This window comes from Oncorhynchus masou, chromosome 30 (genome assembly GCF_036934945.1).
Source record: "Oncorhynchus masou masou isolate Uvic2021 chromosome 30, UVic_Omas_1.1, whole genome shotgun sequence".
Lineage (NCBI taxonomy): Eukaryota > Metazoa > Chordata > Actinopteri > Salmoniformes > Salmonidae > Oncorhynchus > Oncorhynchus masou.
The window spans coordinates 13,261,148-13,286,315 of NC_088241.1; the positions used below are offsets into that span (position 1 = coordinate 13,261,148).

The window sequence follows — 25,168 nt, forward strand, 5'->3', positions numbered from 1 at the left end:
TTGTGCGTGAGTGTTTCTATGTTCTTTCAGGGCGTTACGGCTGGATTTTGACGGGTGGTGTTTTCACTCGTGCGTATTTGATTACCGTTTATTGTTGGTCAAATGTATTGTTACCTTGTGCCTTTATTTTGAGTAAAGTACGTTGCTCACTCATTCTGCTCTGCTGCGCCTGACTTCATGCACCAGCTACACCCACCTTCTGACAAATACATAGATTTCACAAGACATGCCACCATTTGTCTTTGCCCCCTTTATTAGTTCATCCACAGTAGAATACATGCAAAAAAAACAAATAGTAGAAATAGTTATTCTAGAGGGGGCTAAAATGTTGTACTTATGCAATAACCCTCATTCAGGCTATGTAATAATACCTGTTCAAAGGTCGAATAGGGGTGGTTATATTTTTCCTGTTACACACATCTACAAGTGTGTAACCTATCCATTGTGTAGTGAAATGGACATGTGTTGTTTGCATATCCCACTCCCCCTGAGACACCCTGGGAGAGTGGAGTCAGCATGGAATCAGACATTATTGACAGAAACCCGGGCACTCAAGTAGCACAATGCTGTCACCTACAGCATATTTATCATGGTCACAGCTTGGATGGAAATATATCCTGCACCTATTTTACTAGTGAAAGCTCATAAATATAAGCAGCAAACAGCTTCGTCCCCTCAATGTAGTTGTACCTGAGAGAGAAAAACAATATTCAGTATTTTACTGAAGATGATGTTCGCCATGATTCATCTGCTATGTAAAAAACTTCAAACAAATTTAGGGGAGAAACGTAAGGAATTCTATCTCCTCTTACCTGCTGATCTTTTCGTTCTGAGAGTGCTCTCCATCATCATGGCCCCCTATAGGCAGCATCATCACACTCTTGCCTGTCTCCTCTTGGAAGTTCTGAGCGATAGGGATGGTGGAGCCCTCACGGATCAGCTCGGGGTCCACTCCAAACACTAACACAAGGGTAAACCGCATCTTAACTTAAACAATGAAGTTAGACATGGTTTCAAATGAGAGAGGTTATGTAAATGGCCTCTACAACTGACCCTCTCTGACTGCCCTTTGTCCGGCAACGTACTGTGGGTTCTTCAGGTTAGCCACCCATGGTTTAGCCCCAACAGTTGCGGTCACCCTCAGCCTGTTAGGACTTTTTAGAGTGGAGAAGACCTGCTGAAGGTGCTCCTTCACCTGTGAAACATGGCATTGTGACAGGGGATAGTTTGACATGGAGGCTTAAAGAAGGTGGTTATGTTAACATTGGTCTCTGGGTTTTAAATATACACATTGAATCTTGGAGTGCCCAAGATAGAGCGGGCCAACATTTCTATACTGTACACTTACTCAGAGACCAATACATTTACATTTTGGTAATTTACCAATTTCACTGGTTACAGAGGTTATGGGGGTTACAGGGTTTACTGGGGTTGCAGGGGTTGTGGGGGTTATGAGGGTTGCGTGCATGTATTTTGATCCTTAAAGGGTTTGTTATGGGTGTTCTCCTGTCCCAAGCGTGCTACACCTGTCATTCAAACCATGACAGGTAGATACTCTGTACCTTCCTCTCCACATCTGGAGGGTCCATGTTGGGGACCTGTCGGATGGAGAACTTCCCTGTGACCTGTTTGGGGATGACAGTTTTGGTGCCTGGTTCTGAGAACGCCCCCTGGATCCCGTGGATGGACAAGGATGGGTTACGCCATCGAGCCATGAGGACTTTCTCCTGTATATATATTAACACACTTTGTTTGTATCATGTTATACAGCTCAGATAGTGTGTATCCCCAAAAAAGTAATCACCCGCTGTCAAACATCGACTTCTACACAACCCACTGACAAAACATGTCTTCCTCCTCACGCCCAGATTAGTTTAGTATGGGGCGGCAGGTAGCCTAGTGGTTAGAGTGTTGGACTAGTAACCAGAAGGTTGCAAGATTGAATCCCCGAGCTGACAAGGTAAAAATCTGTCGTTCTGCCAAAGAACAAGGCAGTTAACCCACTGTTCCTAGGCCATCATTGAAAATAAGAATTAGTTCTTAACTGACTTGCTTAGTTAAATAAAGGTACAATTTAAAAAAATAGTATAGCCAACTCCAATGGTTGTTATGCCATTATCAGTTTTTGGCATGACAATGACCATAATTGGTAAGACAAGTACCTTAGTGTCCTGTAGGAAGTGTTTGACCCCAGCCACACTCTTCATCTCCTCCAGGTCAAAGCTGATGTTGTCATAGAGCTTCCTCTCATCCTCAGTGAGGGGCGCGACATCATCAGTGACTCCAGGAACCAGGATCTTACCTGTGTGGTCCAACAGACTTCCTGTTTGGGAGGAATAAGAAATAATGAAGACATTTTGGGATGAAACATGTTTTAACTAGAACCGAGTTTGGGTAAGCACATACACCTTTATCTTATTTTTTTGCTTGGTGCAGGGACTTCTGGCCTTAACTATAACGGAATGAAATTATCATTTTTTACTATCAGACAAGAGAGTTGCGCCTATCTTTTCTTGATGATTGGATAGAGCTGTCAGTCAGACGCCTCTGTATCTCACTGTTAAGGGAATTTTTATCAATAATGACTAATTATGTATACATTTCAATCAGGACTGACTAATCAGAATACTATTATATTACTGTATATGCATGAATTTTCTTTATAATCCTAGTACTGAATATAATGTGTGTAAATATAATCAAGAATTAGAACAATGACTGTCTGTTCCTTGGTAGAAATGAATGGATTTATAGCCAGACTGGCTAGAAGGCTTATCTACACAGGCAGACCTTAGCTCTGATCGTAAATTATCTTAGTAAGGATAGACGATGTGGGAAGGCTTGAGAACTATACAGCCTTTGTACCAGTGTCAAGAAGAGACGGAACAGTTAGAAAATGCTGATGTCATTTTCAGTTTATAACCTGTGGTAAAATGTATCATGGGCAGTACTCTCGAGAATAAACGCAGCTGGTTGATTTCAAAGACTGGTCTCTGTCCATTTCATACAAATAAGAGTCTTGCAAATTCTTGAATTGACAGAGTGTTTAATTTTAATTGGGTATTAAAACATAGAGGAATTTAATTCCTATAACACTCACCCAGTAAGGCTATCAGATCTGACATGGGCTCCTGGATAGAACCCCCATACACTCCAGAATGGAAGTCCAGTTTAGGGCCATCAACCTGAAACACATAACAGAGGAAGATACTGAACAAATGGTGCCCTGGTAGAGTGTGTCATATTTTTATTTGACCAATCAAATAAGCTATATCATCACCTCCACAAAGAAATAGCTGCTCCCTCTGGTTCCATAGGTCAGGGCTGGGTTTCTGGTCGCCCACACGTTGTCAGAGATCACTATGAAGTCCACATCTGCAAAGAAGCTGTCGTTTATCTTCCTGGTCAACTCCAACAGACCGTATGAGCCCACCTCCTCCAGACCCTCAATGATGAGTTTTATATTCACTGGTATCTCCTGAAATCAATAAATCCAGGCAATCCTACCAGTCAGTGACCCGTCTCTCATTCACATACTGTTTGACTCCACTACAATCCCACAAATGGTTTTATATTCAGACTCACAGATTACCCCAAACATTGAGGTTATGATATATGCATTACCGAATCCCTTTAATAAACATTGCTATGTAAAGCAACACTGCATTGGTTAGATAATGTCTGAAAACTAACTAGAGACCACAAGCAGAACATTAAGATTCAGATTTCAGCTGTGCTGTTTCAGAGCAAATCCTAACCTTCTCTGTGGCCTGGTAGGACTCAACAGCATGAAGCCAGGCCAGGACCGGCCCTTTGTTGTCCGTGGCCCCTCGCCCATACAGGTTACCTAGGGAACCAAAATCTTGAGCCACCATCATTCTCATATTGTCCCATTTGTAATACCAGGGTACATTAGCTAGCTCAAGCTGGCCTATGAATAACAGACAGGCAACCTGGTTGTGATTATATCATCTAAGGTTTATTAAAATATCTCGTACGGGAGCAGAAAAACAGTGAGTGGACATTCCTCTTTTCTCTAAGTAATCAAACTGATTTGTTTAAAATATCCCATTTTGGCCCAGTAAAACAGTGAGTGGACATTACGTTCCCTCAAAATTGACTTTCTTTTTGTCCAGCTCATGTTATTATTTTGGATGTACATCTAACCCCTCCATTCATGGCATGTAACATGCAGCAATACCTTTGATTTCTGTTAGATTGAAGGGGTCAGTGGTCCAGCCATCCACCATCTTGGCTGGCTGAACATCCACATGGCCGTAGATACAGAGAGTAGCTTTCTTTGGGTCCTTCTCAAACTCAGCCAGTATCACCGGTGGAAGTGGCACAGTCTCCCCACTGGGCAGCTTATGTGATAGACCGGAAAGGTACATTCTTTTTAAAAGGTATTTTAAGACAAATTATTACATCCAATTGTGTGACATTATCTGGAGAATAATACACTTGACTGGTGGTGTGTATTGTAGCCTACCTGATGTGTGCCTACATCTGCAAAGTCCACTGTGCCTCCCATCTCTTGGATCCTCACTGCTGTCATGTTCAGGATCCTTTCAACTTCTCCCCATTTTGTGTGATCTCCTGAGTCACTCTGAACAGCAACCCATTCCCTCAGCCTCTGAGTCAGGCACCACCCAGGAGAGGGTCAGAATATTTCATAGATTGTATAATAACTGGACACAGCCATAGACTGTATAGGGCAGGGATACGTGCAGAGAACACTGCAACAGCACCACTGACCTACATTCAGAATCATTTTGATAGTTTAATCAGAGATCACAGTATTTATCATGAAAGTGTTAAACCCTTCTCTCTCTTGCTCTCTCTCACTCTCTCTCTCTTTCTCTCTCATTCCGGTTTCTCTCTATTCACCTCGCTACAGCACAAAAACACCTCTATTTGTATCATTCTACAGTTCAGTAACAGAGAGTAGGTATGAGTCCCAACTCCAAGTAGAATGTCATAATAGTGCTCGTTCCTCACCTGAACAAACTGATTTTGGTGGTCATCTATGTATTGAAACAGTTGCTTCAACATGCCTGCTGCTCCAGGAGAAGAGGAGGAGGAGGACGAAGAGGAAGCCGATGTGTGGAGTAACAAGAACGCAACAACAAATAACTTTGTCTGTGAGGGAGAGTAAGATGCCACAGGAAGCCAGTGATGATAATAACCAAGTAATAACTTACTCCATAATGTAGCAATATTTGCCACAATACCTTTCTACTTGTCTCTAGCTACTGACTCATACTTGTACAGGTTTGGGTTGTTTGGGGAGTTTAGATTTCCATGTTCCTCCAGAGAGTGTAGGGGCATAGAAATAGAATTCCAAAACAACACACAGCAGTGACTTGAATGGAATTGTCTGTTCTAGTAATTCCATTTCTATGGTTGTATGTAGTCTCTGGTATCTGATTGACTTGATTGGACTCGAGGATCAAAGATCAGGGTTCAGTATGACACAACACGCAACTTAGCACTGTCTCAACTGGGATTACTGTTTAACTTTCTAACATAACTAATACAGAGACCGGGAAGGATGATCCCAGAAGTTGGTAAAGTTGGTGATGCCATAATACTGTTTTAACAATATCTAGGCTACAGTACACTACACCAGCAAGGTTAGCTGCTCATGCAAAGCCTGTTATGCATGCAAACACACTCACGACCCCACTCAGGTCGTCATACAATCATATTGATGTTCAATATCAGACACATTTTTCTGTTAAGTAATTTCACCCTTCTTCTTCCTCATACCATCTATGAACATGCAGCCACTTCTGTTTTTCCATGACAAAGTCTTTGTAGTGCACTTAATTAAGGATGTCCTTGAAAAAAATGTATACATGTTTTGCTAAAATAGTAAAGACTCACCATAATGCTGACGAAAAGTGTCCATGTGCCAGACATAAAGAGAGTTTTTGTGGCTACTTTTATGTCTTGGTGGTGTGGTGGTATTGTGAAACAGTTTTTATATCTTGGTTAACACTTGAAAATGTTATTTCTAAAGAATCCCAGATGAAAAAGATTAAGAAGACATATAGTGCGTCATACCAGTTTTATTTGCTGTCTCAAGTAGATATTTGTGTGTGAACGAGAGAGAAAATGAGAGAGAGAGAGACATTGAGAGAGAATGGAGGAAAGTGAGGGAGGAAGAAAGATATAGAAAGAGAGAGAGAGAGAGAGAGAGAGAGAAAGAGAGTGAGAGAGAGAGAGAGACATTGAGAGAGAATGGAGGAAAGTGAGGGAGGAAGAAAGATATAGAAAGAGAGAGAGAGAGAGAGAGAAAGAGAGAGAGAGAGAGAGAGAGAGAGAGAGAGAGAGAGAGAGAGAGAGAAAGAAGAGAGGCAGAGTGTTGAGGCTATATCAGATGCCAAGAACTCACAGGGTTCCTGGAATGTTTTGATTAGAGGGAAAGAAACAAGAACAGTCACAAGTTAACGTCAGGAAAGAAGCTAAACAAGGCCAAACTCCACTGATGGGATCTCATACAAGCTAAACAAGGCCAAACTCCACTGATGGAATCTCATACAAGCTAAACAAGGACAGACTCCACTGATGGGATCTCATACAAAACATTATAGAACTGTCTTTTAACAGTGGTGATGAAAAGAGGTGCTCTCAGTCCTTCTTGAGATGGGCCACTTCATGGAGGTACGCGATGAACAACTTGGTCCCCTCTATGTAGTTGTACCTGGGAAAGGAATGGGTGAGAGAAACCAATCCTTTAAACAGAAATAAGACTGTTGATACATCTGTGTGTGTGTGCTTGTGTGTGCATGGGTAAAAATCTCTAAATGTTCAGGGTAAAAAATTTTATGCATACAGTACAGTATTAGCAGATTGAAGGGCTAACCTGCTCATCTTCTCGTTCTGGGAGTGGAGGCCGTCGTCAAAGCCTCCGATAGGCATCATGATGATGCTCTTCCCGGTCACGTCCTCAAAGGTCTTGGCGATGGGGATGGTTCCCCCTTCACGGATCAGGTCTGGCTCCACGTCAAACACTAGAGGAAAACAATGACAAGTCTGACTGCGTCATAATGCATTATACCTGCAGTAAAGGAAAACCAACTGCAACCAGTGGGATTAGAAGCCAGGTCTCCTGCTCACCAAGTCAATATCTTAACCGTTAGACCAAGAGTACCTCTGCAAGGTCCAAGGGTGTCATTTGGGAATACAAGCCTCAGACAGGGCTACCTCTTCGCGAGATTGTCATTCCAAGTCCTTTCTGCTACACAAACATTACAATATCGCTGCACTGTCATGCCTTAACCACTGATAGGTCTACAGTAAAACCACAGCACACTGGCTTCTTTTAGCGATAAGGATATGTATCTATGTCTGGTATCATAACTCTAACAACTACAGATAGGCCTATGACTGTGAAGCTACTCTTGTGCAATAAATGTCCAGTCAGCTACAATACAGTAATCATTACCCCTATGACCACTGTTCATACAGACACACACACAGCATACGAAACTTCCTCTGAACATCTCCAGAGCAGAGTTGTCTAACTGTACCTCTCTTCACGGCTGCTTTCCCTGCCTCGTACAGGGGGTGCTTGGTGTCTGCTAACCAGGGCTTAGCCCCGATGATCATGGTCACCTTCAGCTTGTTGGGGCTCTTTCTCTTGGCAAACACAGAGTACAGGTAGTCTGTGACCTACAACAGAACAAATATATAACAGGCATACATGCAGTCTTCACATCTATTTCATTAACTGAAACCAAACTGAAATAGTGAGAACAATTCCAGAAATGTGTGTGAACTGTGTGTAACTGCATGTAACTGTGTTTGTTGCAACTGTACAATGCACTGGGTGAGAGGCGTGTACCACCCACCTGTTTTTTGACCACTGCTGGGTCCATGTTGGGGACCTGTCGGATGGAGAACTTGGCAATGACCTTAGCAGGGATGACCGTCTTAGAGCCAGGGCCAGAGAAGGCTCCCTCGATTCCATGGATGGTAACGGTAGGGTAACGCCAACGATGGGCCAGCAGATCTACCTGAGAAATCAAATCAGATCAACTCTTATTTGTCACATGCACCGAGTACAACAAGTGCAGACTTTACCATGAAATGCTTACTTACGAGCCCTTTCCTAACAAGGCAGTTAAAAAGTATGAAAATGTACAAATAGATAAAAGACAGTAAAATAACACAATAAAAAACATAACAAAAATTAACAATAACGAGGATATATACATACTGGCTATATACAAACAGAGAAACAGAGATAGGAGGAGCGAAAACCTTAAAAGAACACAATAAAAAAATATATATTTTTTATTTTTTTTTATCCACTCCCCTGTGCATCACCTTGTTGCTGTACATGAGTTGGCTGACGCCAATCTTGGACTTAAAGCTCTCAATGTCAAACTCAATGTCCTGGTACATCTTCCACTCTTCGTCTGAGAGTGGGGCGACGGCCTCTCTGATGCCTGGAATGAGGATCTTTCCACTGGGGCTGATCAGTGTGTCTGGGGGGAGATATAGGCCAACACACAAGCAGTCCTTATAGACACACATTTGTAGGGACATCTAATACTTTATTATTTGTGCCAATAGAGAGCTCACACAGACACACGAACGATAGCTTTGCATGCAAACATGAGCCAGAGATAGCTATACAGTAGGTGTTAAGATAGTATTACATTCTGTCACTCAAAGAGGTTAAAAACTCACCCAATATGCCAATCAGATCTGTCATAGGCTCTATAACAGTGCCTCCATACACCCCTGAGTGTAGGTCCTGTTTTGGGCCCTCTACCTACCAACCATACAAAGTCACCATTGCTATTCATTAATGATCTTGAAAAAGTAACGTTCCACAGAATTGGAACTGCCCCCAGCCCGTCCTACCTCAGCAAAGAAGTAGCAGTTCCCCCTGGTCCCGTAGGTGAGGGCGGGGCGTCGGCTCAGCCAACCACAGTCTGAGATGATGATGTAATCAACGTCGGAGAAGAACGTGTCTTTCTGCGCCACGATCATGGCGTCCAGGCCATTGGACCCGGTCTCCTCCATCCCCTCGATGATGAACTTCACATTGACTGGCAGGTCCTGCATGGGGAGAGGGCAGGGGGTGGAGAGGGCAGGGGGTGGAGAGGGCAGGGGGTGGAGAGGGCAGGAAGTGGAGAGGGCAGGGGGTGGAGAGGAGGAGGAGGGGGAAAAAAGTTTTATAACAAAGGAAGGCTCACTAATAATGGGCAGATAGACGGCAACTTAACTTGTTTCACCACGTCTTATGTCTCTACATCTCCTATGAGTTCACTCTGATATCTCTTCTTACTGGACACTCACAATGCTGAGGGCCTGATAGGCCTCCACTGTATGGATCCAGGCTAAGACAGGGGCCTTGTTGTCAGACGCCCCTCTGCCGTAGAGGTTTCCTTAGCGGTAGAATCAAAGTCATTATTTTCAAATAAATGTCCATTCTGTTCACCTTACATTGACATTTAACATGCATGTGTTAGTTACATCAGTTACATTACATTGGTTGAAAATATGTATGGTAAAAATCATCCCACACCCAAGTACTTGCTTCATTCCTTCACGTTAGCTACAATATCCCATGGCTGTTAGTTGTAGATAGATGTTTCTGTGTGTTGAGTCTAGAATGGATTAATGTAAAGCACTGTAAAAAATCCTTATAATACATTTCACGAGTCACTTTAATTAATAACTCTACCTACATGTACATTTTACCTCAACTAACCGGTGCCCCCGCACATTGACTCTGTACCAGTACCCCCCTGCATATAGTCTTGCTATTGTTATTTTACTGCTGCTCTTTAATTACTTGTTACCTTTATTTCTTATTCTTATCCGTATTTTTTTAAACTGCATTGTTGGTTAGGGGATGATAAGTAAGCATTTCACTGTAAGATCTACACCTGTTGTATTCGGCACATGTGACTAATACAATTTGATTTGATTTGATTGCTGTGATTGTCAACGCCTGGAATCCATAGTTTACAGTTGGAACCCATAACCTACCCTTGGAACATAGCCTACTGTTGCAACCCATAGTCTACTGTTGGAACCCACAGCCTACTGTTGGATACCATAGACTACTGTTGGAAGCCATAGCCTACCGTTGATGTCTGTCAGGTTGTAGGGTTCAGTGGCCCAGCCGTCCTCTAGCTTAGCGGGCTGGACATCCACATGTCCGTACACACAGACTGTCTGCTTACTGGGGTCACTGCCAAACTGGGCTGTCACCACCTTGGGTAAGGCCACTGTCTTGCCATCAGGCAGCTAAGCATGGTGATAAAGACACGATAGATGCAGAAAATGACCTGAATACAGTTTGCAAGGCAGGGAGCATTTCTGTTAACACCCAACTTTCAGTATTGCTTTCTGCAAACCAGTCTGATCTGCTACTAAAGGACTCTAAAGACTAAGCTAAAAGCAAACAATAAGATCCTATAACATAATCATTAAGTTGACCACATTTCAGAAAACTGACCTCTTGTACGCCGATGTCCACCAGTTCCACCTTCCCTCCCATGGCTTGTAGTTTCTCAGCCGTCATATCCATCATGCGATGGCAGTCTGGCCTCCTCAAGACATCACTGGAGTCGCTCTCTACAGCAACCCAGTCCCTCAGAGTCTAACACACACGCACACACACACACACACGCACACACGCACGCACGCACGCACGCACGCACGCACACACACACACACACACACACACACACACACACACACACACACACACACACACACACACACACACGCACACGCACACGCGCACACGCACACACAGTATTTATTTATAATGAATATTGTATTATCAGATAATAAAACAGACAACATCATTGTTCTGTTTAGAAACTTGCCTGTACATATTCGTCCTGATGGCTGTCAACATACTGACTCAGCTCATCATACTCAAATAAGTGATGAGGATGAGGAGAGACACTTGATATAACAACAAGGAGCATGGAAGGCAGTTGCCAGATCGTCATCTCTAGAAAGAATAGAAGGATTTATTCACTGAAAATTAAGCAATGATGAAAGCAATTTAATAAGAGACATTAATTAGCAAATGATTACATCTTAAAAAGCTAATTGTTATATCTCATTATGTCTCACTACTCTTCTGTTCTTCAACTTTTAAACTATAACGGCAAGAGAATACATCTTACCGTAGCCTTGTAAGTTTGGTACTTCTTTAATGTTGCCCTTGTCTTCAGAACCCACTGGACTGGAGTCTCCGGGGACACACCGGGTTTTTATACCTCCGGTAACTGGCTCACCTCCTGATGGGAAGGGTCGCGAGGTCAAGCCTTTCCTGGAGAGAAGCCAAGAAACCTGACAAATTACATTTTCTCGCTGACAGGCACAATTGTGGCACAACTGATCCAACTCCAAGAAAGAATGCATGCTGTGTCCCCTCGACATGAACAACATTAAGTAATGAACAAAATACAGTGAAGGACTTAATAGTCCGGTAATTTGTGGGGCCTTGCCTAAGTAGGCCTTAAAAAACAGATGGCCTAACAGGGGAGTTGTAGAAGAACTACACTTGTTCACCTGCAACACTGGAAGCATAACTTCTGGCAGGGTTTAATAAACGGCTGGCCACATATACAAAATAGAAACGTTATAGAGTAAAACATGTAGGTCTACATTCTGCATAGCTCCTGACCTAGGCCTTATTATATTCAAGAGTAATGGATTATATTTCCCACACATCTAAAATACTTTTCTTTCTGAAGCCTGAGCCTTGGCCGGTGCTTACTCCTCGTGGCGGAGGAGTAAGGATCAGAATGGAGTCTACAAATAAAAATAACAAACATGTTGATGAACGAAACAGCAATCAAAAACTCAAACTCAAATTATAATACAGTAGAGGCCTCATTATTAACCATGCTTACATTTCTTACTGAAATTCTGGCATACGTGGAGATTCTAGGATGTACTAGAGGCTACGCATGTTTCCATTGATAAACAGAGCACAGTGGAGGCTCCTCGGAGGAGGAAGGGGAGGACCATCCTCCTCAGTGAATTTCATAAAAATAGTGTAACATTAACAAACATATCCTTTTTAGATGAAACTATAAAAACTATAAAACTATAAACAGTGCATTCAGAAAGTGCATTCAGAAAGTATTCAGACCCCTTCACCTTTTCCCCTTTTCCACATTCTGTTACGTTACAGCCTTTTTCTAATTTGGATTAAATAAAAAAATGGCCCTCATCAAACAATACACAATACTCCATAATGACACAGCGAAACAGGTTTTTAGATATTTCAGCTAATTTACAGTTTATAACAATCACTTTGGCACTAATTTCAGAACCTTGTGGTCATTTTTCAAAACTCTAGACACAAAACTCAAAATGGTCATCACTTGTAACACAGGCTGTCCAATGTTCAAAACATTGCATTGTGCATTCATATCTTTAAAGAAACCTTGCACTTGCAGAATCATTGGTTCAAATAACTTATTTATCATGAAATACCATAGGAACATTCATTTAGATCACCCACACACAAGATACCGATAGTTTCGCTGTGTAGTTGTTCATACAATCATTAAATATTGTAGTACAAAATATGTGATACATTTTTCATTATGCTACTACACGTAAATACATCACTATAAAATAACTAGTAGAGAGAATACTACAGACACAGTGGAATCCTTGAAGAAAATAGGACATTTACAGTTTTTTACAATCACTTTGGCACTAATTTTGGAACCTTGATGTCCTTTTTCAAAACTCTAGACACAAAACTCACAACCAATGATCAAAATGCATTTTTTTTAAACTCAACACTTTTTCCAATTACACATAAATACACATAAAGCTAAGATCATTTGTTAATTGAACTAAAATCACCTGTTCAAAATGACACAACTTAACATCAAAGTATTACCATTTCAAAATGCAATTCACACATTACATCATAGATGACTGTCTATTCATTTCATTACAATGATCTAACTATCAACTGATACAACTGCTCAAAATGATAAGTAACTGTTGCGTTACTCTTAATGCATAGTTTTCCATGTTTCAATCATGAAAGTTTCAGGATAACGTGATCCATTGACACCAATTACCGTGGAACATGAACCACATTATCTATGGATGTAATATTTCATCATCATTCTTTATCAGACACTGTTTCTATGGTCCCATGTACTACTTTTCCAGACCGTGTTTTCAGATTTGACATTACTGTACACTCACCAGCCACTTTATTAGGTACACCTATCTAGTACTGGGTAGGACCCCCTTTTGCCTCCACAACAGCCTGAATTATTCACGGTGTTGTACGTTAAGAGATGCCCTTCTGCACACCACTGTTTTAAACAGCTGTTATTTGAGCATTTGTGGCCTTTCTGTTAGCTTGAATGAGTCTGGACATTCTCTTCTGACCTCTCTCATTAACAAGGTGTTTTGGCCACCAAACTGCTGCTCACTGAATGTGTTTTGTTTATCGCACCATTCTCTGTAAACTCTAGAGGCTGTAGTGTGTAAAAATCCCAGGAAGGCAGCTGTTTCTGAGATGCTGGAATCACCATGTGTGGCATCAACAATCATACCACGGTCAAATTTGCTTAGATTACTCATCTTGCCCGTTCTAATGTTTGGTCAAACAACATCTAAAGCTCCCTACTCTATACACTCTATATATTGAGTTGCAGGCAGCCACATGATTTGCTGTTCGAATGTAACCGTCCTTGAATAGCTAAATCAGGTCTGTAGAGCTGATGGCGTGACTTATGTCATTATGTGGGACATTGTCAGGTTCCACCATGCTCAAATGGTGCAAGCATTGTTTCAGGCCCAACCACAATTTACCAAGAGTGTGCAAAGCTTTTATCAAGACAAAATGTGGCTACTTTGAAGAATCTAAAATCTGAAATATATTTTGATTTGTTTAACACTTTTTTGTTACTACATGATTATTTGTGTTATTTCATAGTTTTGATGTCGTCACTATTATTCTACAATGTAGTAAATAGTAAAAATAAAGAAAAACCCTTGAATGAGTAGATGTGTCCAAACCATTGACTGGTACTTATTATATAATGTACCTATACGTCCAAAAATAGATAGCAACTACAGATTGCCCTTTTAAGTCTATCAAAAGTGTACAAGTTTGAACATGTGTCCATTAGGCCTATGGATTAATTTTTTAACAGCATAAATTAGATTGAGCAATAAAAGCCCCACTTTTATTCCATAGGCTTGGATCTGCACTATGCAGCTATTGTAAGAGCACATTTTTCACTGGCTGTCCACTGGTTTCAAAAACAATGATTGATAGGCAGTTTAAACTTCTTGAATTCAACCATTATTGGGTTCAAATTCACATTTAGATTTGTGAACAGCCGTCCACAACAACCACAATCCTTAAGACACAAATAGCTACATGAGAGAGCAGCAGTGTGATTCACATCAATGCACTATGTAAATATCAATAATAAGTGATATCCATATGCTGTAGACTACAACACTGCTGTCATCTTTATCTCCAAGTGTTTATTCAAGTTGGATAATCCTTGGATGCCGACAGCAGTCGCACCATTGAAAGACATAGTTTGGACTGTGGCCTACAAAAACCTACTCCAGCTCTTTTCCCGAGACCCATCAAACACATTTGCTGATTTGAATGTCATTAAGAAAACAGAGAAGTGTCAAAGAATTTGTTTCGCTAACATCCTTTCTGAATTTAAAAGTAATCCTTGAAGTAATTATCTAGTTTTTCAAAAGTATTGGTAATCTAATTACAATATTTTTGCTGTTAATGTAACGGATTACAGTTACTGTTTTTTTGTAATGTAATCCGTTACTCCCCAACCCTGAACATAACAAAATGTGGAAAAAGTCAAGGGGTTTGAATACTTTCTGAATGCACTGTAAATGTCAACAAATAATTGATTAAAACACCCTGTTTTGCAGTGAAAGTCTACAGTAGCCTCAACAGCGGGTAGCACCATTGTGTAGACCAGTGTTACTCACTATTTTTTGTAAGGGGACCACTTTGGGTTGAGACAATCATTTAGAGGGCTGCACGTATGACATTTACAGTTTTTTACAATCACTTTGGCACTAGTGAATGAAGCAAATGGGACGAAACGGGGCTAAACATACCTGAATTTGCCCAATAGAAATTCTCATTTGTAACTAATGCCTATGTATATATTGTATTTTATATAATCTATTGCATCTTTCCTATGCTGCTTGGTCATTGCTCATCCATATATTTATATGTACATATTCTTATTCCATCCTTTTACTTAGATTTGTGTGTATTAGGTAGTTGTTGTGGAATTTTAGATTGCTTGTTAGATATCGCTGCACTGTCAGAACTAGAAGCACAAGCATTTCGTAACACCTGCAAAAACATCTGCTGTGTCTATGTGACCGAAACTAAACTAAACAGTTCTGAAAGGTGACATACACAAAGACAGAAAATAATCACCCACGAATCACAAGTGGGAAAAGGCTACCTAAGTATGATTCTCAATCAGAGACAACTAACGACACCTGCCTCTAGTTGAGAACCATACCAGGCCAAACGCAAAACACAACATAGAAAAAGGAACATAGACAATCCACCCAACTCACGCCCTGACCATACTAAAACAAAGACATAACAAAAGAACTAAGGTCAGAACGTGACAGCTTATGAGTTCGAATCTCATTGGGTGGGCTTATAACACATTTTGAATCTCTCATCACAGACAACTTTAGCATTTTTGCTAATTAGTACTTACTACTTTTTAGCTACTTTGCAACTGCTTAGCATATTAGCTAACCCTTCCCCTAACCCTGACCTTAACCTTTTAGCTAACCCCTCCCCTAACCCTAACCCTTTCACCTAACTCCTAAACTTAACCCTAACATTAACCCTAACCTCTAACCCCTAGCCTAGCTAACATTGGCCACTTAGCCACCTAGCTAGAATTTGTAACATTTAATACATTTTGCTAATTAAAGCACACCTTTGCTAAATGAGGCCCCTGGACTAAATAATGCCTGAACCTACATCAACCTCACAATGTCTCCTCAGTCCTCAGGACAGAAATGAAGGCGCTGAAATGTCCTTCTATCGTGACCTTCACCTGGACCATACCAGTATTGATCAATTAGAAACGTTGTCCCCACCCAACACCCATGATAATTAGTGCTTCCGAGATGCAGCTTTTTTTGAAATTCAAACCCCCCACCTCCTACCCAAGCACAGCAGAGGAATAAACAATTCACCTCTTCAATTCAGACAATATACACAACAGGTAAGTTTGCAAAAATGTCTTGTTATTGTAGTTATTGTAGTGCTGGAATCTTTTTCATACAGTATTTTTCAGTTTTTGATTTGTTAAAAAAGTTTGAAATATCCAATAAATGTCATTCCACTTCATGATTGTGTCCCACTTGTTGCTGATTTTTCACAAAAAAATACAGTTTTATATCTTTATGTTTGAAGCCTGAAATGTGGCAAAAGGTCGCAAAGTTCAAGGGGGCCGAATACTTTCGCAAGGCACTGTATGCTTCCCAGACGTGTCAAGATGGAGGCTCGGTGATAGCAACACATAAAAGGAAGAATTCCTGAGAGGACAAAGGAATCCTTGCATACAACATTGTTGAGAGTCATTTCGGGAGCTGGCCTACAAAATCTAAATAGCGGTCTAATTACCAAAACATCTACAGGGTCGAATACTCATTTAAGATTTCTGAGCATGAATCACATTTTAGCACAAATCTCTCATTGAAGTCAATAATGTAACTTTTGCATAACTGTATTGCCTGTTGATGCAGAATAATCACCACCAATAATGGCCGACACAATTGAGGGAATCCCTCGTGGTCACGCTGTGCGCACAGTATGGACACCAATTAAGAAACCAACTAATAGGAAAACCAAGTATAATCCCATTATCCTGCATGACCGTTGGACAATTGGTGCATATAAAAATAGGAACATTGCTTCCTGCTCTTTGGTGTCCTCAGTCCTCCCAACTTTATAGATGTTTCACAGTAGCCTATCCCACTGGGATTCAGACAACTCTACAGATGTCACAGACACTGTGTTAACACAGCCACCTTCAGAACCCAATTCAGATTTGTTTCTCCATATCCAATCTTTTTTTCTGACTGTCTACACTCAGTTTTATATGGCTGTGTTTACAGAGGCAGCCCAATTCTGATATTTTTCCCTCTAATTGTTCTTTTGACCAATCACATCAGATCTTTTCACATCAAAAATGTTTCTGATCTGATTGGCCAAAAGACCAATTAGTGAAGAAATATCAGAATTGGGCTGCCTGTGTAAACACAGCATGTGACCCATATCAGATTTGCATATGCACACTGACGTAGCACACAGATGCAATGTTTTTTTTTCATTGTTCCTTTGAATGTGGGAGTAGTTGTCTTAGTAATGCCAGGTCATGTGCAAAAAACACTTCAGAGCAAAAAATCTGAGCATCTAAAGTAGATAAAATATGAACTCAAAAGATCCGATTCCATGGGCTTTTTGTTGTTGTTGCTGTTTACACATTACTGAAAAGATCATAGATATCAGGTATGCCAAATATTTCAATAGGGTCTGGCTCCTTTATATACCTTCTCAGGACACAGATGCTGTGAGACATGTGAGCTGAGAAATTATGTTGAATGTTGCCAGAGAGCTAGCTTCTAGATAGCTAGTGTAGCCAATTTGTCAAGGTGACAGCTGAAGCTTTGTTTAGACTCATTGTAGTGATTTTCACCAAAAAAGTACAAGTATGGTATTGACATTGTATGACAAAACTAAAATAATCCTGAACAATCAGCTCACTCTCCCAATTTTGACCTCTATGATACGAACGCTGACACCTAACTACCATTAGGCACAGATTTGAAACATATCATACAAATTGTAGGGACAGCTACAAGAGTAGACATATCATAGAAATGTCACATATATGAAATGGAAGGATACAAGAAAACGTCTACTATGTTACGGCTCGAGTTCAGGTAGCACACGAACGCACCTTCGGAGATGCAAAAACACCATCTGAGACGCACGCGCATGCACTTTGATATTCACAGACTAGGTAGCTTCAGCCAACACCATCTGATATTCACAGACTAGGTAGCATCTGACACATGCACTTTGATATTCACAGACTAGGTAGCTTCAGCCAACACCATCTGAGACGCATGCACATGCACTTTGATATTCACAGACTAGGTAGCTTCAGCCAACACCATCTGAGACGCACGCGCATGCACTTTGATATTCACAGACTAGGTAGCTTCAGCCAACACCATCTGAGACGCACGCGCATGCACTTTGATATTCACAGACTAGGTAGCTTCAGCCAACACCATCTGAGACGCATGCGCATGCACTTTGATATTCACAGACTAGGTAGCTTCAGCCAACACCATCTGAGACGCATGCGCATGCACTTTGATATTCACAGACTAGGTAGCTTCAGCCAACACCATCTGAGACGCATGCGCATGCACTTTGATATTCACAGACTAGGTAGCTTCAGCCAACATCATCTGCAGCTGGATGCTTCTCAAAAAATGTGCTAAAGATTTCAAATGGGCTGCCTGTGTAAACACAGCCAAACAGCTTAAAATAAGTTATAGATGCAATCCAGCTATTTTTGACCTTCTCCCGTTGAAAAACAATACCCCAAGTATAAATACTGTCATGTACACAAGGGTAAAATAACATGTTTTGAGTTTGAGTTTTTTTATACACAACTGGAAACTTAAAGAGTTGGCCATTTAAGGACTTGGTCTGATGCACTTACTCTGATGTCATTGGCATCTCCCCTTGCTTGTGAGAACAATAGAGGACAAAAGTGGAAAGGTCAATTCCCCCACTTGTACCATGTCATGTCTACAGTACCTGGACCCCCTGTTGAGTTGTGCCTTGTGTTAAGTAAATCAGGTGATAAATGAGGTGAAAAGGAGCCTGGAGTGATTCTTCAAATGAAAATGCATAACAATATTACACTTGTGACAACACCAACACACGGTGTACTCTAGTCTATTTTAGCAGTCTTGTGTGTGTGTGTGAGTGTGTGCTTGTGATGTAGAGTGTTTCTATAGAAACAGATTAAGCGCATTCCTTTGAGTTTAAACGCAAGGAAATAAAGCATGCACCTCATCACTACTTTATTTACAGAGCTGAAAATCAGATTAATTAAAAATAGCAAGATCAAGGACCCTTTAAAACTGGCATACAAGACATTTATTTATCCTAAAAGGTTTGAAAATAAGGGTTTACCTTCCCTCAAAAGTTTGGATTTTTAACCAGAAAACTGTTTGATTTGGCCTACTTTGCCCTGTATCGTTCTTTGTGTTTCATAGTTCTCTCTCTCATTCCCATTTTCTAGCGTTTCTTTATCTGATTCAAGGTCAACAAAACACATAGGCCTACCTAGCCAGAATGGGTCCTATTTGAGGTTCAGTGGTAAGTTCAATTTTCTCCTTAAAGTCGAAACGATACTATGACTATTTGTTGGCACTGCGGTGACGAATGAAGGATATGGCTTGTAACCGTATCTTATTGCCAGGATGGAAGATGTTGCTGTACTACTATTTATCCCAATTTCGAAATCAATAATATTTAAATAATTCTAGTTTATAAATAAACATACTTTTTTGGTCAGCATTCTAGGCTAATGCAATAGGAATTTCCTGGTGAACAAAACTTTGAGCAGTTGTTGATAAAGTCAATCAAAAATCTATCCAGTTTACTACATTTTATTTGTCACATGTGCCGAATACAACATTTCACCTTACCGTGAAATGCTTACTTACAAGCCTTTAACCAACAATGCAGTAACCCCCCCCTCCCCAAAATAAGATTAAGATATAAAAGTAACAAATAATTAAAGAGCCGCAGTAAAATAACAATAGAGGCTATATACAGGGAGTACCTGTGCAGAGTCAATATGTGGGAGCACCGGTTAGTCGAGGTAATTGAGGTAATACGTACATGTAGGTAGAGCTATTAAAGTGACTATGCATAGATGATAACAGAGAGTAGAAGCAGCGTAAAAGAGAGGGGGGAGCAATGCAAATAGTCTGGGTAGTCATTTGATTAGATGTTCAGGAGTCTTATGGCTTGGGTGTAGAAGCTGTTTAGAAGCATCTTGGAGCTAGACTTGGCGCTCCGGTACCGCTTGCCGTCGGTAGCAGAGAGAACAGTCTATGACTAGGGTGGCTGGAGTTTTTGACAATTTTTAGGGCCTTCCTCTGATACCGCCTGGTACAGAGGTCCTGAATGGCAAGAAGCTTGGCCCTAGGGATGTACTGGGCTGTACGCACTACCCTCTGTTGAGCGTTGTGGTCGGAGGTCGAGCAGTTTCCATACCAGTCAGTGATGCAACCAGTCAGGATGCTCTTGATGGTGCAGCTTTAGAAACTTTTGAGGATCTGAGAACCAATGCCAATTCTTTTCAGTCTCCTGAGGGGCAATAGGTTTTGTCATGCCCTCTTCACGACTGTCTTGGTGTGCTTGGACCATGTCAGTCTGTTGGTGATGTGGACACCAAGGAACTTGAAGCTCTCAATCTGCTCCACTACAGCCCCGTCGATGAGAATGGGGGCGTGTTCGGTCCTCCTTTTTCTGTGGTCCACAATCATCTCCTTAGTCTTGTTCACGTTAAGGGAGAGGTTGTTGTCCTGGCACCACACGGCCAGGTCTCTGACCTCCTCCCTATAGGCTGTCTCATCATTGTCAGTGATCAGGCCTACCACTGTTGTGTCATTAGCAAACTTGATGATGGTGTTGCAGTCGTGCCTGGCCGTGCAGTCATGGGTGAACAGGGAGTACAGGAGGGGACTGAGCATGCACCCCTGAGGGGCCCCCGTGTTGAGGATCAGCGTGGCGGATGTGTTGCTACCTACCCTTACCACCTGGGGGTGGCCCGCCAGGAAGTCCAGGATGCAGTTGCAGAGGGAGGTGTTTAGTCCCAGGGTCCTTAGTTTCGTGATGAGCTTTGAGGGCACTATGGTGTTGAACGCTGAGCTGTAGTCAATGAATAGCATTCTCACATAGGTGTTCCTTTTGTCCAGCTTGGGAAGGGCAGTGTGGAGTGGAATAGAGATTGCGTCATTTGTGGATCTGTTGGGGCAGTATGCAAATTGGAGTGGGTCTAGGGATGGGATGGTGTTGATGTAAGCCATGACCAGCCTTTCAAAGCACTTTATGGCTACAGACGTGTTCTTGGGCACAGGGACTATGGTGGTCTGCTTGAAACATGTTGGTATTACAGACTCAGACAGGGAGAGGTTGAAAATATCAGTTAAGACACTTCTCGGTTGGTCAGCGCATGCTCAGAGTACACTCCCTAGTGAGGCCTGGTAGCATCTGTGGGGGAAAACTATTTGATTTTGTAGCAGGGAACTTTTCTCACTGGCTGTAGGCCGACTTTGTACAGCAAACATTTTTCTATACTTTTCATCACCTGTGGGTAGGCTGTCACCACAAGATGGCATGCTCCAATTACTCATAGTGGGTCTCCTGAAGAGAGCAAGGATGTAATGGATGTTTCAATAATGACAGAACAGACCTACCTAAGGATGGTTTTGGCCATTTTTGGCCATTTTGGACCTATGGACAGCTACTTTGTTCATATGGATTTGAGGAGTTGATTATCATTTCATTGTTGTACATAGAGTGCATTCGGAAAGTATTCATACCACTTTACCTTTTCCACATTTTGTTATGTTACAGCTTTATTCTAAAATGGATGAAATATCATTTTTTTCCTTCATCAATCTACACACGAAACCACATAATGACAAAGAAAAACAGGGTTTTAGTCATATTTGAAAATGTATTAAAAATAAATAAGAATCAAGCGATACATTTAAAAAAAAAATCTGCCTAGAGCTGCACAGGATCTTACATAGAATGTTAAAGTTACCGGTAAAAGTTCTCAATTCTCAATGTAAACAAGACACTGACTCCATAAAAACTGCTAGCAACAGTACTGTAGTTAACATATATTCATCAAATAAAAGCTAGAATATGGATGTTAGAATAACATATTTACATGAAATAGCGTCTCAATATGATAAAACTCTTCACGAAGAAACAAGTTCATAACAGGAATAATAGTATCTCTAACATAAATAATAACATTTCCATTAAAATACCTTAGGTATCGACATTTGACTGCATTAAAAAACTTATAGTTCCACGAGCGAGAAGAATATGCCAATACACATTCTAAAACAGGGATGGGCAACTGGCGGTATATATACAGTGGGGAAAACAAGTATTTGATACACTGAAACAAAGGTATCTGTACCAAATTTTAAGTTCTGCTTTTCTGATGTATCAAATACTTACATCATGCAATAAAATGCAAATTAATTACTTAAAAATCATACAATGGTATTTTCTGGATTTTTGTTTTAGATTCCGTCTCAGGAGAGTCGGACCAAAATGCGGCGTGTAGATTACGATCCATGTTCAATAAACAAACGTGAACACGAATCAATTACAAACACTACAAACACAATGAACGTAACAAAAACCGAAACAGCCTATACTTGTGTAAATAAACACAGAACAGGGACATAAGGACAATCACCCACGAAACACTCAAAGAATATGGCTGCCTAAATATGGTTCCCAATCAGAGATAACGATAAACAACTGCCTCTGATTGAGAACCACTTCAGACAGCCATAGACTTATCTAGAACACCCCACTAAGCTACAATCCCAATACAAAACACACCACATACAAAAAACCCATGCCACACCCTGGCCTGTGCTGTTGATAAACACTTTCGCTGTCATGAAACAAAATAATCTTCAAACCAAAAAAATTACAACTCTTGAAAAGAATATCGCTCAAAACACTATATTTCTATCTGGTGATTTCACTTTGTGGGGATTTCTACTAACTATCTTGTGATGGTAGGTAGCTTATCTAGTAGACTTTTTCGAGACTAGGTCAGTGTTGCCTGAACCACAAATCTTTTCAGCCTCCTGAGGGGGAAGTGGTGTTGTCATTCACGTGGCACGACTGTATTGGTGTGTTTGGACCATGATAGGTCCTTAGTAATGTGGACACTGAGGAACTTGAAGCTCTCAATATTTCAGTGAGAAATGCTATTGGCTCCTTGATCTGTCTCTAGAAACACGAGATTACATTGAGCCATTACCGCAACAACACCACAGCACCAATTTGCCTTTCTGCAGCACAGCTGCAGACCCGTTGCTGTTGCAGACAGCTTCTCACAATCCCGTTTGCGGCAGAATTGAGTGAGAAAAGTCCCTAAATGCTATTAAAACCATAGGAAATCTCTGTGGCAAAACTCCCCAAAGGCAGCCTGAAAAGTAGTTAGTGTCACGCCTTGGTCTTAGTATTTTGTGTTTTAGTTAATTAGTTGGTCAGGCCAGGGTGTGACATGGGTTTATTGTTTGTTGTATTTAGTGGGGTTTTTTAGTTATTGGGATTGTAGCTGATTAGGGGTGTGTGTTTCATAGGTTTGGCTGCCTGAGGCGGTTCTCAATCAGAGTCAGGTGATTCTCATTGTCTCTGATGGGAACCGTATTTAGGTAGCCTGGGTTTCGCTTTGTATTTCGTGGGTGATTGTTCCTGTCTCTGTGTTAGTTTCACCAGTCAGGCTGTAATTGGTTTCACGTTCCGTTTTGTTGTTTTGTATTTATTCGTTATTTCATGTATAGTTTCGTTATTTGTTTTCACTAATAAACATGAGTAACAAACACGCTGCATTTCGGTCCGACTCTCTTCGACAAACGAAGAACGTCGTTACAGAATCACCCACCACACACGGACCGAGCAGCGTGTCAACAGGCAGGAGCAGCCCAAAGAGGAGCAGCCCAAAGAGGAGCCGCGTATTAAGGATTTCTGGACATGGGAGGAAATCCTTGACGGGAGAGGACCCTGGGCTAAACCAGGGGAGTGTAGCCGCCCAAAGGTGCAGCAGGCGAAGAGGAAACAGGAGCTGGAAGGAAAAGGACCCTGGGCTCAGCCTGGTGAATATCGCCGCCCTAAGGAGGAACTAGAAGCGGCTGAAGTGGAGAGGCGCTGGTATGAGGAGGCAGCACGGCGACGTGGATGGAAACAGGAGCAGCCCAGAATGGAGTACAGTATGGATATTACGACGTGGGAAGAAATAGACAGGTGGGCGGCCGACCCAGAGAGAGTGCCGGAGCCCGCCTGGGATTCGCTGGAGCAGTGCGAAGAGGGCTATAGGAGAATGGAGTCGGAAAAAAGACACGGCGGCGCAGAGCGAAGCCCCAAAATTTCTTGTGGGGGGCTCAGAGGGGGAGTGGCTGAGTCAGGAGACAGACCTGAGCCAACTCTCCCTGTTTATCGTGAAGAGCCAAGGAGGAGACCAGAATCGGTGTTGGAGGTGAGCGAAGCAGAGACTGTGAAGGAGTTAATGGGGAAATTGGAGGAGAAATTAATGAGGGAGTTGCTAGTTTGGTGCTTTAGGTACAATATTCGTCCGACGGAGCGTGTCGGGGATTTAATGGCACCTGGGTCAGCGCTCCATACTAGTCCTGAGTTACGTGTTAGTCGGCTGGCGAAAAATGTGCCAGCCTCACGCACTAAGCCTCCTGTGTACCTACCTAGCCTTGCACGTCCTGTGCCAGTCCTGCTCTCAGGCTCTCCAGTACACCTTCACGGTCCAGTCCATCCTGTGCCACCTTCACACACTAGTCCTCCGATGGTAGCTCCCCGCACCAGTCTTCCTGTGCCTGTCCTCTATCCAGTACCACCTCCACACCCCAGCCCTCCGGTAGCAGTTCCCCGCACTAGGCTTCCTGTGCGTGTCCTCGGCCAAATACCACCAGTGCCAGCACCACGCATCAGGCCTTCAGTGCGCCTCGCCTGTTCAGCGCAGCCAGCGCTTTCTCCCTCTCCTGCGCTGTCGGAGTCTCCCGCCTGTTCAGCGGTTCTAGAGCCTTCCTCCTCTACAGCGCTGCCGGAGCCTCCTGCCTGTATGGAGCAGCCAGAGCTGTCAGTCTGCATAGAGCAGCCAGAGCTGCCAGTCTGCATGGGGCAGCCAGAGCTGTCAGTCTGCATGGAGCAGCTAGAGCTGCCAGTCTACATGGAGCATCCAGTGTTGCCAGCCTGCATGGAGCAGCTAGAGCTGTCAGTCTGCATGGGGCAGCCAGAGCT

The 25,168-nt window shown here is 42.0% G+C and overlaps 2 protein-coding genes across 2 annotated transcripts in view; both read right to left on the reverse strand.

Moving 5' to 3' along the window:
- Positions 1-230: 230 nt before the first annotated feature.
- Positions 231-6,024, reverse strand: LOC135522084 (beta-Ala-His dipeptidase-like). The gene is made up of 12 exons (XM_064948010.1): positions 5,887-6,024; positions 4,999-5,139; positions 4,490-4,633; positions 4,202-4,364; positions 3,759-3,847; positions 3,281-3,478; positions 3,101-3,185; positions 2,163-2,323; positions 1,563-1,727; positions 1,054-1,195; positions 813-960; positions 231-690 (listed from the first exon to the last, which is right to left on the reverse strand). The coding sequence occupies exons 1-12, from the start codon at positions 5,920-5,922 to the stop codon at positions 624-626; spliced, it is 1,539 nt and encodes a 512-aa protein (XP_064804082.1). The 5' UTR covers positions 5,923-6,024; the 3' UTR covers positions 231-623.
- A 32-nt stretch (positions 6,025-6,056) lies between these two features.
- LOC135522083 (cytosolic non-specific dipeptidase-like) overlaps positions 6,057-25,168 on the reverse strand; it is a 28,427-nt gene continuing 9,315 nt past the window's right edge. The window contains exons 2-13 of the mRNA XM_064948009.1: positions 11,169-11,314; positions 10,860-10,990; positions 10,484-10,627; positions 10,110-10,272; positions 9,316-9,404; positions 8,878-9,075; positions 8,701-8,785; positions 8,335-8,495; positions 7,857-8,021; positions 7,536-7,677; positions 6,869-7,016; positions 6,057-6,706 (exon numbers count right to left, since the gene is read on the reverse strand). Coding sequence (XP_064804081.1) covers positions 6,634-6,706; positions 6,869-7,016; positions 7,536-7,677; positions 7,857-8,021; positions 8,335-8,495; positions 8,701-8,785; positions 8,878-9,075; positions 9,316-9,404; positions 10,110-10,272; positions 10,484-10,627; positions 10,860-10,990; positions 11,169-11,314 — 1,645 coding nt within the window. The 3' untranslated portion in view covers positions 6,057-6,633. The remainder of the gene's footprint in view (positions 6,707-6,868; positions 7,017-7,535; positions 7,678-7,856; positions 8,022-8,334; positions 8,496-8,700; positions 8,786-8,877; positions 9,076-9,315; positions 9,405-10,109; positions 10,273-10,483; positions 10,628-10,859; positions 10,991-11,168; positions 11,315-25,168) is intronic.

Coding starts and splice junctions, on each gene's coding strand:
- LOC135522084 (XM_064948010.1), bottom strand. CDS start 5,922: ATGTCTGGCACATGGACACTTTTCGTCAGCATTATG. Junction 3,848..4,201: donor CAATCTAACAGAAATCAAAG/GTATTGCTGCAT, acceptor TTGGTTCCCTAG/GTAACCTGTATGGGCGAGGG. Junction 3,479..3,758: donor CCTACCAGGCCACAGAGAAG/GTTAGGATTTGC, acceptor TATTGATTTCAG/GAGATACCAGTGAATATAAA.